Raw genomic sequence first — 18,920 nt, 5'->3', positions numbered from 1 at the left:
GCGTTTGATTGCTTTTCTTTCGCTTTTCTTTGTCGTATGTGTATATTGTTATGTCAATTATTCGCCAAGTCTTATAATTATTGATAACAAAAGAGAATAAAAGTGTGTTGAATCACTCAATTTTAATATGGATATAAAATTTTTTTCAAAGAATATGATGAAAATAAAAAAAGAAAACTTACTATTTCATAGTTTTTTATTACTATGGAAAATCTAAGAAAATGCAATTATTATTTCATACACGTCTTTATATGATTTCATATGGATTTTATAAGTTTTACTTATCGTCGGGCGAATAATTGTGTGTGTGTGTGTGTATGTGTGTGTGTGTGTGTGTGTAACGCTACTTATATATGGTTTTTGAAATCTTGCAGTAACTATTATTATGCATAGCAGAAAAGATTTTTTAGTAAAAAATATATACGTCTCGGGAAACTTTCTCTTCCTTACGTATATAAAAAACATTTTTTCTTCCTTATCTATTTCATCATGTACTTAAAAATCAATTTATGTATTTTCTATTATTGACCTCGATGTCGTGATTTATTATCGAGCGTTCTTCAAATTCTGTTTGAGATCTTTTTGAGTGAAGATAAATAACTGACTTGTTTCTCCTCATTGTCAATCCTCGACAATGCACGATACGATAAAGGAAGACTCTAAAAAAAAGTTAAAAGCGATGACAATACGGAATAGTGTGACAACACTTGCGAAGATATTTCTATTTTCTCTTTTCTATTTTCTATTTTCTATTTTCTCTTTTTTTTTTTCAATGCTCGAGCAATCTTTTCTGCTACGCATAGTACAAATGTACAAATATATGTGTAAATAGAAAAATAGATTTTACAATACTATTTTATAAAAATTGTTCAGTTTTTGCGGGGTTCTCTTAAAAGAGTAAATATTTACAAACGTGTACTATTGACTTAAAATAATAAATATTCACTAATATATACTAAGTATCGCGCGTTATGATCAAAGTAGGAAACTCTGATGTTACATAATCACTGAATAAAATAGGATTAATCGCATGTAATTGCCATCAAGCAAGCAATGGGATATGTCAATGTTGTAATAATAAACAATAGATTATCAATACGTATGTTCCTACGTAATAAGCACGAATTATTTATCATAAATCGCTATGTGATTTCGTGTGTACATGTGTTGCGTCAAAAAATCATTTTAAAACACGTGTAAAACACATTACGAGAAACATGATCCGTCTAAAGACACGTGGTCCGTGAAATGTTCGCTACATACTCTTGTATGTTGTTATTATAATATAAAGAATATAATCTTATCAATCACACACAATTACTTCAAAAATACATAATAAAATAGCACATCTTTATGCATTAAGAGAGGATATGTTTTTGTTTTTTTTTGTTTTTTTTGTTTTTTTTTTGTTTTTTTTTTTTTTCTAAATTTTATAACACAAAAAATTTATGCGTCAATTTAGTTTTTTCGATTATTAATTTCTTGCTCATTTTCTGCGTGTAATATACGTAATTGCTAAATTTCTGATTTTTGGTTGAAAAATTTTTGATATCAATTACCAAAGTAACACGCAAGATCACGCTTTGATCTTATTATACATTACGCTTGAAATTGAATTGACAATTATGTGAAAATATCTTGCCGTGCAATCGATGTGAATATAACTGGTACAAGCCATTAAGCATCGTTTAGGAAAAATATCTGCAGCGTCATTTTGTTTCAAGCGGAATTTAAATGCAGACTTTATCTCGATGGGGGAGGAAACAACAGAAGAAGAAAAAAAAAAAAAAAAAAAAGAAGAGACACTTACCAACATCAATAACGCCAAGCGTCTTCTTTGCGATATTTAATGAAATACGCATGATAGGACATGTGGGAAGACATAAATGGATAAAAAAAAAAAAAAAAAATGATTGTTATCAATTAACAACGAGAATATGTCAAAATTATTAAATTGTATGTATTAAAAACCGTGGAACACGTATATAGACTTCAACGTACACATATAGTTTGCAAGTACAAAATTGCGATCCATAAAAATTGCGACGATTTGATAATTGATTATTTTTAAATACATGTAAAATTTATAACGTTATTGATTTACGTGCATATACAAATGTAAAAACATACTTAAAATAAATGTACAAAAAATCGTGCACACCAAAGAGGGTAGATTTCGATACTAAGTCGAACATAAAAATCAATCGTTCGAAAAATTACATAGTTCGATCAGATAAGACAGTTTCGTCGTTCGAAGATAAAACTGACAATTCAAAAATGACATTTCGATATAGTAAAGAAATAGTAGAAAGAAGTAGTGAAGCAGTAGAGTAGTATATAAAAGTAAGAAAGAATGAGTATGAAAAAGAAACAAAGTATATATATATAGGTATAAAAAATAAATTCGAAATTGTCGATAAACGTTTTGTCAGTTACCTAGAATCTAGATCTCCATGATGTTTGTCATGTGTGCGCGTTATGTATATATTTATTATGTATATGAGAACGTTGAGCCCGTAGCAATCGCAGTCCTTCAACGGTGGTGCAAACGCGGGTTTAAACAAAACGCAAGATGAGGAAACGCAATGCACTATATAGTATTATATGTGTAACATCTATATCACAGTTTCTAACCGGTAGTAAGAAAACCCATTAAGAATAAAATTATGCGTTGTCAATATAAATTTCTTATGTATAAAATTGTTACGCACGTTTTTTAGTTTTCACAACGCATCGTAACGATTTCTTGAAAATCTCTTCTGACCCGTTCACCTTCTTCGTATTCCCGAAGTCTCTCGCGTTCTCTTGAGCTAAGATGTATTGAATTTCCGCGGTTCGCTAAGTCCTCATTCAGCTTTTTCATCACCAAGTCCATGGCGGCACATGAATCTTCCAACGAGTCGTGCGTCGAATCTTGTATTTTTCTGTTGAGCAACGTGGAAGACAAACCTTGAAGACTTTTGCGATGCCCGGAATCTTTTGTAAATAGTAAACTCGTATCTATGATTCTGTTGTGATATAAGCGTAACACTCTGAGATCGCTCTCGAGGCCGTGACCAATTAAAATTGTATTGGCATTTATGAATTGTAACAAATCTCTTTGCACGTCTTCGAGAGTTTTGATAACATTTTTCAAATCTTTTTCTTCAATTCCACTGAATCTGCTGTTGTAGTCGATAATCTCAAATTTCGGTTTCACAAATTCGTTATAGATTGGTATTCCTTTCATATTCACTACCGACACTCTAGTCAACTCAAGACCGTTTTGTGTGAAGCACATCTCGCAATCTAATGCGTACACGCCATCATAACCAGTTACTGATTTCTCCTTCGCTTGCGAAGAATCGGTAAACACAAAATCGGTATAGGGTCCGTTTTCTCCAGGAACAAGGCCAATCCAAACGTGCTGCTTTGCTGTGGTGCATGCTGTGGTGCACGATTCAATTTTCTGGTTACAACAACTCCAATGAGCGTCACTCTTGTTATAACTATAATACTTGCGTTTGCCCCAGTGATAGTAGCAAGTTTCTTCAGTCACACATTTGCCATTTTGATCCACGTAAAAGTCTTTTATACAACGAGAGCAGGACCTTTTTATTAATTTTATTTGGTTGTTCGTCGCGAGCTCATCGTTGCTATTGTTGTCTGAACTCTCTGCATCATCTATTTCCTGCTCTTGATCAGATTGCTCAGCTGAGCTGCTGGTTCTCTTATACGGTTTATACTTAATTATGACACGATCCAACAACCTCGTGGGAAAACCATATGAAGACAATTCTTGTATTGTTAGTAGATATTTTGACAATATATTCGCAATGTCCGGATCGGTTAAGTTAGGGATTTTCGAACGTTCGGACACGTAACTCCCTCTTGGAACATTCATGTTGTTTTCTTGTGAAGTCAAGTATTTCTTCGTTTTTGAGATATAATTAATTTGAATTAATTGAATTGGAGCCACCGAGTGATCTTGATTAACAAATCCTATTATTGGCATTGATATATTAACTGAAGGAAGATATCTCCTGTTGTCTACGATGTCTTCGTTCCGTTGAGTGTTATACACCAACACATTCAGATTAGAAGCAGTAGGATGTAATTCCTGCCTTTTTTTGCGTGTACGAATTCTGTTATCTCTTTGGAAGCTCTGCTTCCCAGGAAACTTGTCGTTATTCTCATGCGCACTTCCTTTACGTCATAGAAAAAAAAAAAATATATATATATATATATGCAAGTGAGTTTATCGTCCGAGAGATTTTTATATTGATAAAGATGAAGGAAGAAATATCCACACTATCTCATACTACGTCCAAATCTTTCCTTCTTTCTTTCTTTTTAATTATTACAAAACACTGTTAAACGTCTGTGAGATATCGATAATATACGTATATCTGTCGGGGGACGTACTGCTGGAACTCGTATTCTTTGCAGGATGTTGCTTTCGTACTGAACAAAGCGCAACTAGTGTTTCACTGACAGAATGCATTTCAAACTCTCTGTACGAGTCTACTGTAGGAGCACATGATGCAGTGCGTTTTCACACTGATTGGTTGCTAGGTTCTCCTACTCTACTTCATCAAGTAGATTCTTCCTCCACTACTTGTGTGCATTCTGTACTAGCATGCTGTAGCGGTGGAAGAAGGTAAAGGAGAGGCTATTAAAGGAATAAGCGCAAGGAGTGAAGCTATGGTGCGAGGGAGGGTTCGCCCTTTGAACCATAGACGTATAATATATAGACTACGCGTTCCTTACCTTTGCCATGTTAAGGAAATGTCTTCAACGTTGAGAGAGAGACAGCTGTTGGTGACAGGTGTTGAATAGTAGCTTCATCTTTGTCTAGCGAAGTAGTGGGGTAAATGATAGACAGAGGAAGAGTTATACTGTTTAAAGTATGTTGTCTCTCTCAACGTTGAAGACATCTTTTCAGCCAAAAGGCAATTGCACATAGCAAAAGTTTAGACGTAATCGCAAGGTCGTAAGCAAAGTGACCAATCGCTGGCCAGCATTCCAATTAATGTAAGGTAATACTGGTCTGTAATTGGTCTGTAATTGGTTGAATTGCTTACGATCTTACGGTTACGGCTAAAATGTTTTTTTTACGTGCAATGGCCCAAACGCGCAGTCTAAAGAAATCATTAATATAATAATGGCAATTGTATTATTTAATAAAGTTTATTGACGGTAAGAAAAATTTGTGTATTTTGTGTATTTTGTTTTAATTCCAAAAACGGACAGAACTTTCCGGTAGACCTAATATTATACGTCTGGGCTGTGTTCAGTTAAGCAAGATGGAACGAACTAATGCAGGAAATGCAGGAAATACAGGAATTGGAACTAATGAATTCCTGTATTTCCTGCATTTCCTGCATTAGTTCGTTCCATCTTGCTTAACTGAACACAGGGCTGTGCTCAGTTAAGCAAAATGGAACGAACTAATGCAAGAAATGCAGGAAATACAGGAATTCATTAGTTCCAATTCCTGTATTTCCTTCATTTCCTGCATTAGTTCGTTCCATCTTGCTTAACTGAACACAGCCCTGTGCTTTGAACAACTTTCAGCTATATTTCTATGAACTAGTGGTGCTATCTATAGGCGATTTTTGGCGATCATATACCAAAGTGTACCATACGATCGCCAAAAATCGCCTTATTTGATGAGAGCGGTATATCATTTGAACACATTGACCATGTTCAGCAGACTGAGCAGATCAGTGAGCACTTAGTGAATCTTCAATATGATTGGTTTCTACATTTAAATCCAGCGAAGATCTAAAGGCAAGATTCAATCATATTTAAGAATCACTCTCCGATCACTGATCTGCTCAGTCTGCTGAACGTGGCCATTGACGTAAAAATAAGTGCACCAAGACCAAGAGTGCGGTCAAAGCTTCACTGCAAATGTTTTGAAGCATCGTTCTATCTTTATTTCTCGTTAAATGTAGAATAAAGATAGAATGATACTTGGAAACATTTGCAGTGAGACGTTGACCGCACCCCAAGACCAGACTAAGGGTGCGTTCACTTTGAACGCTTACGCGCTTTAAGCGTCAGTCTGGGCTGTGTTCAGTTAAGCAAGATGGAACGAACTAATGGAGGAAATGCAGGAAATACAGGAATTGGAACTAATGAATTCCTGTATTTCCTGCATTTCCTACATTAGTTCGTTCCATCTTGCTTAACTGAACACAGGGCTGTGCTCAGTTAAGCAAAATGGAACGAACTAATGNANGAAATGCAGGAAATANAGGAATTCATTAGTTCCAATTCCTGTATTTCCTGCATTTCCTCCATTAGTTCGTTCCATCTTGCTTAACTGAACACAGCCCTGTCTTTATTGTTGTTTAAATATAGAACAAAGATAGACTGACAGATCAGTGAACGCTTAAGGCCAGTTTAAAAGTTTGAAGCTTCATATAGTTTCCCTAGTTAAGGGATCTTTCGGTTTTAAATTTTTACCTTACTTATGAATATTTTTTTTTAATACTTGGTGACCACAAAGAACATGACTTTCTGAGTGTCACTATGCAATAAACTGAAAATCCCATATGTGACACTTATGTAATTATACGTAGGGAGTGACGATATATTCTATCGACGAATTCGATTGGATGCACTAGTGCGCACTGAGTGCGTCCTCTTTCAGTGTTTAGTAAAATACCAACACTGAAATATTCTACAACACATTGAAAGAAGACGCACTAAGTGCGCACTAGTGCATCCAATCGAATTTGTCGTATATCATATGTATGTAACTATATATTGACGTGAATGAAACGCGATACTAGGAACTTTGATTACAGGTGCTACATCTTGATGTTGGTAATATTGACGTTGGTAATATGCCCTTTTCCTTTAAAGGCGATTTTTGGCGATCGTATGGTACGTATACCAAAGTGTACCATACGATCGCCAAAAATCGCCTTAAGTGAGCATTGACTTCTGTATGATGTGACACTGATCTGCTCAGTCTGCTGAACATGGTCAATGTGTTCAAATGATATACCGCTCTCATCAAATAGATGAAGTTTGCTGAAAGTTGTTCAAAGGTCAAACCCTTCTCCGCACCATGGCTTCACATAATACACACAAAGCAGTTCTTCGCGAATTGGGGATGACTCTGCGACGGTCGAGCCCGTGATCAAGCTAATCAGATATAAGCTTCGGCTTTCCTTTTCCTAATATTTAATATTTATTCTTATTCTTAGTATTTTGTCTCTATTGTGCGCAGGGCCTAAGCTAGCGTCTCAAAACTGTGTGAACACTGATCCTGTATTCTAACACTGTTCACAACACACTTGAGAACTGAAGATAATGTTTTTATTGAAAATAAAATATTGGAACATATAAAGTAGTGATAGCTGCATTTACTTATGTTTTTTTTTTTACCAGAAACGACATTTGCTGATCGATACATGAATTTATATTTTTTATTTTTTTGTGGTATTTTTTTCATCAAATAAAAGAGATTGCAAGAATGAGAGATGTTCACAAAATTACAAAAATGTGCGTGAGATTTATGACTGTATAGATCTATATTTTATATAGTCTCGTCTCAGTAATACATCGAATTAATAATATATTTTTTTTATCAAAAATAAAAAACTTCTAAGCATGATTGTGACATTCAATTTAACAATTCAAATATCTTCTTACATAAAATTGCATTAATATTAAATAACTTGATCCAATTTTTTTAATACAAAGATTTAGATTAAGGAAGGAGAACGCGGATTGATCCTGGCAACGAGTTTTTGAGGCCGACCAGAAGATTTGATGAAATCGAAGCTGAATGATAATAATGTAATAATTATTAATATCAACAGAGATCATTGTCAGATCATGAAAAGGAGATTCAAAAATATTTATTAGACGTTGATGACGACTTAGAGAGCGCACAAACGTTGCGAGAGATCAAAAAGCTTGAGGAGATGAATTAAGGATTTGGAGATCTCGTTAGAGATCTCTTGCAATTTTCATCTAAAATATTTAAACAAATGCAACTTTTCTGCAATTTTTTAATAAAAGCGTCGTGTTATGTATATCCATCAACATTTCAATAAATTTTTAATTATTTAAAAATTGATCACTTTTCTGAAGCTTGCGGACTGAGAAATATATATGGGTAGTTTAAATTTTTCTATTTGATATACTATTATAGTTCTATATTTATATGACATTTATAACATTGTTTTATTATTTTTAGCGGCATACTATCTAACTCATAATTGTTTTTGTTTGCAACATATATTCACTTTGTTTGTTGTTTTACAAGTTGTTGTTCAGATTTATAAAGTTATCACTTATATTGTATGTGTGTATGTTTACGTGTATAAACATACATATATACACATATACATATGTACAGAAGTATGTGTATAAACATATAGATATTAAGTGTGTCTGTACCACCGAAGCTTGTTTATAATGTTTAATACATATATTATTACTATTATTATTACTGTTATATTATCATCATATATATAATTATATATAATATTATTATTATATAATATAATTTCAAAGATTTCTTTACGCACGAATTTCTTTGCTTTGGGCAACTGATTTTTTGTTGCAGGTGCTAGATAACTAAAACGTAAATAATCTGATAAAAAATACTCTCCCCTTTTTTCAAAACTCTCATTTTATTATTCTTGTGTCGTCATCCATTAAATTCTTTTAAGCTATTAATTTTACATTTCGGATTCTTTAAAACGTCTACTCAATAGCTACTCAAAAGTTTTATATAAACATGATAACATCGCTACTTTCTTACTGTCCTTCATACTTCCTGAGACAATTTATTTCTCTGATAAAATATATTGAATTTTATATATTTCTACATAAATAATTATTAAAAAAATGGCTAATTACAAACTCGATCGAGAAAAGCTAAACAGAAAGAAAGAAAGAAAGAAAGAGAGAAAGAATAGAAAGAAAGAAAGAAGGAAACAAAAAATGATACAATGCCGCTATAGGTAATTTATTTACTTGTACTTAATACACATGCCCGCGTGAAAAGCTCTGACAGAGTGATAGAATAATAGTAGAATATATTCCTCAACTTATATATTACAAACTCGAATGATTTTACGCGTCATGTGTATTAGTGGGCCATTATTAAACAAAAATAAATATTATTTAACTACGATATAATACAAAATAGATAAAAAGCACTATTTAGAATTATTTTATTGCGTAAACTCGGCAACAATGATTCATTGACTTTTTTCACGGCAGAGAATCGTTTAAACAGTTAAGAGAGCACATTAGAATAAAAGATCCAAAAAATCACAAAGATATTGTTCATGCATTTTTTTTTTAAACTGATATGTTATTTTACGTTAAAATACTGAAAAAGCTCCACCACAAAACTTTTAACTATTAATTTTTAATACTTGCTTTATTAAAAATTATTACTTAAAAACAGCCATGATTGCAGAATGATTTAAGATTCTATAACACAAAAATTACTACGGTGAAACTTTGTTTATCCAAACAAATCGGGGAACAAGATAATTCGGATAATCGAGGATAAACCTTTATTATACGGACTATTGACTCGTATAACACGAAGTATCGGCCTCAAGTCGTTTCGGATAAAAGAAGTTTAGATAAACGGGGTTTCACAGTATGACAGCTTCGACTCGTCACTCTGGTGTGCTCTCTTTAAGAAATATTTTTCTTGCTTTTATATTATTCTTAAACACTTACCCTCAGCACAGCTTGCTACGTATTTGCGATTACCAGAAACACTCATGTTGTAAATTGAGCCGGTATGTCCTTTAAGTGTAGCCAATTTCCAGTGATGACTGAATTCTTGTGGTTCTCGTTTTTTTTTCTGTTTTATACGTTTAGTGTTATTTTCATGTTTTGAGGTCAGGTACGAGGATACTGCATCTGATGTAGTTTTCTTTTGAGTCAATGAATCTGCAAACATATACAACACAAGTTAATTGAAATTTCTGTTCCAGCAAACGAGTTCAAAAATATTTATCTCGTGGATTTAAAGGCTCGTAAAGCTTGTAATTTTGAAATAATTTTTATCCGGACAAAATGGGGAAGGAGGGGAAGGAGCCAGATTCAGCGGGGGTGTAAAGAGATGGCATCGCTTATTGAAATTATTGATTCAAATACTTTCTCGAATCAACTAACATATGCAAAACTCATTATTTCACGTTCACGTGCGATTGTCATGTAGCCACACTAACTAAAAATTAAAAGAAATTAAGAGAAATTAAATTGACTTAGCTTTTAAAGCATTTTAATTTAATGTTTTTTATGTAATAAAACTCGTAAATTAACAATTATTACAATTTGTAAAATAATAATCGCAAAATAATACATTTGCAAATATACACACATAAACAATATATTATGTCATTAATATGTAAATTATATCATTATAAATTATATCATTAATTGTGTATTAAGTGTGTTATTATACACATTATATGTTATACTTTTATTTTTATAATATATAATACTTCTATTTTAGTATTTGTAAAATATCATAAAAATGCAATATGTTATAAATTCTATATCATGTAAGTAATAATATAAATAATAATTGTGTATTAAGTGTGTTATTATACACATTATATGTTATACTTTTATTTTTATATAATACTTCTATTTTAGTATTTGTAAAATATCATAAAAATGCAATATGTTATAAATTCTATATCATGTAAGTAATAATATAAATAATAATAAATAGATTTAAATTATTTTTATTTGTAATAGTAATTATAATCATTGAAAATTATGATCTTTTCTTTATACATATGATATTGTAAGATAGTGAAACTCGCGCCTGCCCGGTTTGAAAGATCTCTGATTGACAAAAAGCAAGTAGTCGCGGTCATAGACGTATAATATATAGACTGCGCGTTTGGCTGAAAAGATGTCTTCAACGTGTTGAGAAAAACATACTTTGAATAGTAACTCTTCATCTGTCTATCAATGTCTTTGGTGGGATCAGGGTCTACTGTTTTATATCACCTAATCTGCCATCACTCCTTAATCTCTTTCACTCCTCTTCACCCCCACTATTTTTCTATCCCCACTTTTCCACTACTATTCTATCAATCAGCAAAGACTTCTTTTTCCCCCACTACTTCGCTAGACAAAGATGAGGTACTATTCAACACCAGTTGTCTCTCTCAACGGTGAAGACATTATCTTAACATGGCAAAGGTAGGGAACGCGCAGTCTACATAGACGTATAATATATAGACTGCGCGTTCCCTACCTTTGCCATGTTAAGAAAATGTCTTCAACGTTGAGAGAGAGACAGCTGGTGTTGAATAGTAGCCTCATCTTTGTCTAGCGAAGTAGTGAGGAAAATGATAAACAGAGAAAGAATTACTATGGCTGAATACGGTAAAAACTAATAAGAAATTTGCCCCAAAATTGGCGTGAAATTCAAATATAATATTGATAAAAATAATTGAGGAAAAATACAGATAAATTAAAATGTAGAAAAATATGATACAAAAAGGTTAAGAACTATTAAAAAGTTGATACTAATAAAAAGCTAAAGAAATTTAAATAAAAAATAATAAATAATTAGCTACGTTAATAAGTAAAATATAATTATAATTTATATACAAAAGAGTGTATACAGGTATATAAAGTAATACAAAATTTATAAAATTTGTTTTTTATCAGTATTTATTAGTTTTATTATCAAAATATTTTTATTATCAATACTTATCAATACTTATTTTTTATTACATATTTTATTTAATTTTTTTCTTTTTTTTCTCATACAATTATTTTGTGTTATACCTTTATTTATTTTTCTTAATCTGATATACGTTCTAGTACGCACTAGACAAGCAATAACTTGTTTAAAAAACTTATTTTTAGTTTTTGTACATATAATATTTGTTAAATTATCAAAGATTTTTGCTTGTTTATTAAAAAAATTTCCATGAAATTTTTGAAACTCTTCTTCCATTATAGTAGCTGCTTCAAAAAAATTATGAGGGGGATATATACAATTTCCTCGTGATAGCATGCAAAGCCAATTGTTTGGTTGTAGATTAGGAAGATCTTTGGTACGAATTCCTAGCTCACAAAAAGTATTTCGAAATCTGTGTGCAACGTATCCAGCAATGTACAATAATGCATTGCTTTCAATCATTTCAGCAGCTACAACTTGCTCAAGATTTTGCCGTTGTTTCCTCTGCTCAATATAATATAACAATATAACTTATTTTTTATGTACATACATTAATAAAAATACATTAATTGAATTATATATATTTATTAAAAAAGGGAAACTCACAGTATTTTAGTTTTTTTGCTTGTGATTGTCTCATCACTGTTGAAGATTTTCCCTTTTTTTTTTCGCTAAAATTAACATTTTCGTAGGAATAAAATCTACTTTCAGCCGCCTCAGTTGTTTTGCTGTTTTTGTTGAGTGTGGTTGTGTCCATTGCGTTATAAAGCAATCATCATCAAAATGAAGACTGCATATTATTGCTAAAATTATATTTCATTCTGTACAATTTCATTATTTTTATAATAAAATCATATTATAAACAATACATTATATTGTAAGTTATATTGACAAATTTTGCTATATAAAATATGTTTATTATATTAACTTGCCAGAATCAATTTTAATGCTCCCTTCACTCCTCAGAAGCATTTATCCATAACTTACGGATATTTTCCTCATTTGGAAACTTAAAAAATGTTATTCCTTTTGTATCCGTGTAAAATGTTCGACTTTTACAATTTTTTATACAGCATGATGGCATTGTGTCTGCAAACAAAAATAAATATATAATACACAAATAAAAAATTGAATAGAATTTACAATTGTTTGATCATTTTATATAAGCTATATGATTTATTCATTCATTAATTTAATTTATATGATATATTTTTAACTTACCTCACGTTTGTTCGCTGCTGTTTGTAATACACTGTTCTAACCTGTCCTATCTTGTAACACTGCTAGGCTGCGGTTCGTTTCATGCTTAAGCGCACATTTATCTATAGTATACGTGACATATACTACAGATAAATGCGCGCTTAAGCATGAAACGGACCGCAGCCCTAGTGACTACGCTAGTTTTAAAATTTGAGGCCAGTTTTTGATTGGTTCGGAGAGCGGCCATTACTTGAACCACTTCGCATTCACGGGAATGATACACCTGTTATATTTACATCATGATACCACCTGACCTACCGTCAACCCTTTAATCTCTTTCACTCCCACTACTTTTCTATCCCCACTTTTCCACTACTATTCTATCAAATAGCGAAGACTTCTTTTTTCCCCACTACTTCGCTAGACAAAGATGAGGCTACTATTCAACACCAGCTGTCTCTCTCAACGTTGAAGACATTTTCTTAACATGGCAAAGGTAGGGAACGCGCAGTCTATATGTTATACGTCTATGGTCGCGGCAGGCACTTGTATAAATAAATTAAATAAATTAAAAAAATAAATTCTAGTGTTGCATCAGCCGTACCGGTTAGATGTGCGTAGTTACGCTTAGATATTTTTGGACAATCTTCGGTGTTTTTACACCGATTTCTTCAGTTTATCAGTATTTTTAACGAACGTACAACTCCGTGGCTTGTACCCAAACCACGGTTTAGNACCTGTGTCACGATTCCTAAAGACTTAGAATGGCGTATGGACTAGCTTGAAACGGTCCTTTGAGCCATATATGCACCAAACCAAACCACTTGTATAAATTGTGTTTAGCGTTTGCGTGAATAATAGTTGGATGTGAGTAGTGAATATTTTTGGACAATTGTCAGTGTTTTACACCACTTTCTTTATTATTATCTTTAATTTAAACAAATGTACAACTCCGTGGCTTGGCAAGTCAGGAACCCAATCCACGGTTTTAAACCTGTTATCAAAAAGACATAGAATGGCGTATGGACTAGCTTTGTAGGTCCACTGAGCCAAAAGAACACTTGTATAAAGTACACATAGTGCGAATGCGATTTTTTTGTGTGAGAAATAAAAATGTTTTATACGACTTACTTTTCGACGAATTCCGACGTTCACGATAGGATTGCGATGTTCGGCTGAGAAAGTGGCATATCATCCAATACAAGACGACCATCACGACTCCGGATAGTAGCATTGTGTAAAGAATGTACGATACGTTTGCACTGGTACGCGTGGTTTTTGCTTGCATAGTGGCCTCCATTTTTCGAGCGATCAAAACTGATACGTGACGCATGCAAAATACACACACACACATGCACTTGCGCGCGCGCACACACCTTTGCACCAACGTAAAACTGTAAAAAAACTGTAAAAATTGTAACGCACAAAAATGTTGTTCAGACAAGAGGTATTACGATAGCAACGACGGGGGCTGAAGGGTCACAGAAGGTGCTGTATAAATAAATTATGTACGCGCGAATGTTTACCGCGGCTCTGGCGTGTACGCCGCGTAATTGTGCGTTAAAAAAAAATCCACGTTTCGCGGTTAAATTTGCAAATGCGGCTCGATTACTCGCGATGCGCGCACTTTTTTTTATTGATTTTTACAACGTTTGTTCGGTGTCGTCATTTGTGACAATTAACGTGCAAAACTGTTGTACAGAGCCGGTTCGTCACGTGATAGTCGTCCATAGAACACGACTTCAATAGATGCTTGCTTTACAGAAATCGACGGTTTGTTCGGAGATTTGTCCTAAAATCCTTCAACAACAAAGTTGAAAATTGCAATTGTACGATCGACGTTTCGTTTTTGTTTTTTTTTATACGGTTTTCACGATGCGCGGTTTTCGCACGTATTTTTGTCAACGTAACGCGACTTTTATTATTCTTGACCGAAACCCTTCCGTTTTTGATATATATATATATACACACGTAAAAGGTAAACGAGTGCTTCACGATTTGCATTCAATTCAAATATTTTTTAATTCGCGTGCTCGAACGGCAATTTATATAAAATGCGCACATTTGTTTTTTTTTCGTCGTCGGCCCTGATCTACTGTCTCGTCTTCCGTACAGGTGACGATTTGATATGTTAGATAATTATCCGCCACACATACACACGCGAAGTCAAAAATGTTCTTTCAAAATTGTTGTTGTTAGCACATCGAGAGAAAGACCGTTATTGGGCTCTTTGCGAATCGAATTTCGTAAAATTGTGGTTGCATTCGTATTTCTATGGCGGATTGTGGTGTTTGTTGATTCTTTTTTCTTTTCGTTTTAACGTTCACGTTAAATCGCTAAAAAAAAAAGAAAAACAAAAAAAAAAAACAGGCGACTTACGTAAGCGACGAGATCGCGATGCGATCTGTTGCTTGCACTTGAATCGATTTGAATTGATAGATTTTGCGATTTATCACGCGACGAAAAGGTTCTGACCGATTTGTGACGATCTCGCGTCCCGTAAACACGCGACGATGAATCGTCGACGAACGGTTTGCCGGTTACATGTATACTACTCTATCCCCAACGAGAAAACCGCGTTTCTTCACCCCAGCGGATGATCCGCGCTTAAGCCCCTTGCACAACGGACGAAATAGCGATTAGCGATAGAAATAATGATCATGTTCAAAAAACCTAACGGTTGAGAAATCATCACTTATGATAGGACTATTCTTCAAATTCTGCTTTGATTCTAAAAGTATGATCCAATCAGAAGTGATTATCTCTCAACCGTTGTTCAACTGTTGAGTTGTCTGAATGATCACCCAATGATCATGTTCAGCAGACTGAGTAGATCATTGAGCGCTTAGTGATTCTTCAATATGATTGGTTTCTAATACTTAGATCCATCAAAGATCTAAAAGCAAGATTCAATCATATTAAAGAATCACTAAGCGATCTTTGATCTGCTTTAGTCTGCTGAACGTGGCCAATACCAGTTTTAAAGAGTTTACATTTATAAATAACGGTAGGAACAGCGGAATCTATAACATACAAAAGTACACATGTATCAATGCAGATCAGAAAATCAGAATAAGCAATAGCGATAAAATTTTCAACGAGTTGAAATTCTGTGTCTAAAACTGTGTTATTTTCATCGCTATCATTATTCCTTCCATTGTGCAAGGGACTTTATGTTATTTTCCCACCACACCAGAGATGCCAGATACCGGCCGCTTGGTAGCATGCGGTAGCATGGAGGGGATACGCACACAGCTTCATGCCGTGTTAGGACTCCTAAGCTCGAGCGCACACGTACACGGCATGAAGCTGTGTGCGTATCCCCTCCACGCTACCGCATGCTACCAAGCGGCCGGAATCTGGCATCCCTGCACCACACGCTGTGTTGTCTCCCTCTCTGTTCGTCGAGTAGTTGAACTCGCTCGACGGCGGCGGCGTCGTCGTCGTCGTCGTCGTTGCAACTTTGTGATTTCGAACGAAGTGGGTGCGTTCAGACAACTCAACGGTTGAGAGATCATCACTTACGATAGGACTATTCTTCAAAATCTGCCGCGGTTCCAAAAGTATGATCCAATCAGAGGTGATTATCTCTCAACCGTTGTGCAACTGTTGAGTTGTCTGAACGCACCCAGTGATCACAACAACTCGGGTCGGATCATTGGTTACGTTCAGAAAACTCAACAGTTGAAAGGTCATCACTTATGATAGGACTATTCTACAAAATCTACAACGGATCCAGAAGTATGATCCGATCAGAAGTGATTATCTATCAACCGGTGTGCAACTGTTGAGTTGTCTGAACGCACCCATTATCATCCGGAATGTTCCGGGAAATATGTTGATTTTTAAGTCAGTTTTACAATTGTAAATAAATTGCGATTTTAAATATTTATTGTATTATATTTAACACGTGTGTAACTTTTTTGAATTTTTCAGGTAATTTTGAGAGACGATATCATTTCGGCAAATGAGCGCGAATGCAAGCGTACTTTTTTTAACATTTTCTTAGAAAACACATTTCTCTTTACAGAATCTTTGATTTGCAAATTTTTGGATTTTATCGCAAAACTGCATTATTATAGGCATTTCCCGAACAAAACGACCGGAATCGCCCGGTCGGTCTTTCTTCGAATTTGCGTCGACAATTTTGAGAAAACAGTCTGAGTTTCTGTAAGCATATTAAGTACCTACGAGAAAATGTTGCGCGTCACGCGAATTAATTAATTAAGCAGTCTAAGTCATCACGTGTGTCGTCTTACGTTGCTTGAGCGTGACGAAATTCTGCGTCATTTTGCGCACATATCGTTTTATCGCACACAAAAATGACTTGTAAATAAAATACCACTTATTCCCGTCGATACAATGCAAATTGAAGCAAAGTTTTACGCATCGTGTGAGTATTTTTGTCAGAAAAAAATGTATAAATTGATTTGCGACACTGAAAGAAGAATTATTTTTAACGAAATCAATATTTTAATATTGTTTGACTAAAAATTTTGTATTAAAAATAAATTCCAAGTTGAGAAACAATTTTGGCGTGTCAAAATAAAATTTTTATTATTTTCAATTATTTTCAATACTATAAAAATTATTATAAAAATATTTTTATATACAGTGGTATATAAATTTTGTATGCACAGATTTTTAAGATAAATTTTTGGTTTTGCATTATATTTCACGCAGAATACGTGTATATTTCTATTAGCACATGTGATCAAACTCTATGTACGTATCGTAATAAATCATAAGTGATCTCTCGAAACAAATACACATACAGTCAAATGTATTAAATTCCCGTTATTCGCTCCGTTATTTCAGGCATCGTCCTCGATTCGCACGCTCGTATTCGAGCGTCATATCGTGATAAACAGATAAAAGAAAGACAACGAGAAATAATTATATAAACATGATATGTAGAATATATTTTCAAAATCAGTTCTTGACCACAGTTAATTTCACAATCGTGTCAAAGGTCAAGAGTACAATATGTATTACGTATTTAAATCACAAGATAATACATAGGATTGTTTTAGCATTGTTTTTTTTGTTTCTTAATATCTTGTCAATTGTTAATTTAATATTTAAACACAAGTATAAATAATTGTAATTTGTTTCCTATCCGCAAAAAAAACACAAGGATTTTAGAAAGCGTAAAAATGATGACGAGAGCTGTGTTCATCTTTTTTCAACTCAACTCTGGGTGGAGAGACGCGAGTGGAACGATAGAAAGTTAGGAGTGATTATTTATAGCTAATAGAAAAGTTTATCTTTTTGGAAGAGACAGAGCGTCGTGTGCGTTGCACTTTCTTAGCTGCGGATGAGCGACGAAATCGTTGATCCGCAATGGGAAAGCAGACGTGTAAAAATTTTATAAAATCTTGAACTAAAAATACAGCCAGCATCTTTGTCTTTGGTTTTTGTCAATTATATTTGGTTTGCCTTTTGTTTCTATATTAGAAAAGCGAAAGCAATCTGATCGCGAACTTTCTTTTTTTTTTTTTCAAGTTTTATATATACTACAATCAAAGTCAAATCTGTGTGCGCGCGCATCCTTGCCAATTTCCTTCGCAAAACTCACGTTGGAAAATTTCTTGTTACAAATATTATTGTTGTGGATATATAACACAGAGCGAAAATCGCGAAATTTCATATCTTCAAGGTAACATATATCGCTTGTAATCGACAATGAAATTGACATTTGAAGTTGCGCAGAGTAAGATTAGGCCACGCTTGTATTTACAAACAGTTTCTGTTTTTATTGCATTGTTGATATCGCTTTATCGCTTTTTATTACGAGATTACTCGATGTAGAGAAGTGTATTATCTCTCGACTCACGAACAGCATCTCTCTCGACTGATAAACCATGTAATCAAGAACGCGACATAAATTACTAATAATAAATATACAGGGTGTCCCAGAATTGCCGTACAATCTCTTGTAGGCAGATAGAAGGAGTAAAACTGAGTCGAAAAGTCCTGAACCATTTTTTTCTATTATTTATAATAAAGGAGTAATTATTGAGTAAATCAGGCCAAT

The 18,920-nt window shown here is 33.6% G+C and overlaps 1 protein-coding gene across 3 annotated transcripts; it reads right to left on the bottom strand.

Moving 5' to 3' along the window:
* Positions 1-724: 724 nt before the first annotated feature.
* On the bottom strand, positions 725-15,921 carry LOC109857817. 3 transcript variants are annotated; one of them, XM_020434537.1, is made up of 4 exons: positions 15,263-15,921; positions 14,015-14,683; positions 9,709-9,924; positions 725-4,185 (listed from the first exon to the last, which is right to left on the bottom strand). In XM_020434537.1, the coding sequence occupies exons 2-4, from the start codon at positions 14,235-14,237 to the stop codon at positions 2,717-2,719; spliced, it is 1,908 nt and encodes a 635-aa protein (XP_020290126.1). In that variant the 5' UTR covers positions 14,238-14,683; positions 15,263-15,921; the 3' UTR covers positions 725-2,716. The 3 variants fall into 3 exon arrangements, with proteins under 3 accessions (XP_020290126.1, XP_020290129.1, XP_020290128.1); XM_020434540.1 differs by having other exon boundaries at positions 14,015-14,288; XM_020434539.1 differs by having other exon boundaries at positions 14,015-14,277.
* Positions 15,922-18,920: the final 2,999 nt, after the last annotated feature.

Source organism: Pseudomyrmex gracilis, unplaced genomic scaffold (assembly GCF_002006095.1).
Source record: "Pseudomyrmex gracilis isolate BER0280 unplaced genomic scaffold, ASM200609v1 scaffold_175, whole genome shotgun sequence".
Taxonomy (NCBI): domain Eukaryota; kingdom Metazoa; phylum Arthropoda; class Insecta; order Hymenoptera; family Formicidae; genus Pseudomyrmex; species Pseudomyrmex gracilis.
This window is presented reverse-complemented; position numbering and strand designations above follow the sequence as displayed.

Excerpts from the sequence above, each read along its gene's own strand:
- LOC109857817 (XM_020434537.1), bottom strand. The coding sequence starts at position 14,237 with ATGTGTGTGTGTGTATTTTGCATGCGTCACGTATCAGTTTTGATCGCT. Across the intron at positions 9,925-14,014 it reads ACGTCGGAATTCGTCGAAAA|ATTCATTGACTCAAAAGAAA; the intron begins GTAAGTCGTATA and ends ATATGTTTGCAG. Across the intron at positions 4,186-9,708 it reads CGTAGCAAGCTGTGCTGAGG|GAAGTGCGCATGAGAATAAC; the intron begins GTAAGTGTTTAA and ends TATGACGTAAAG.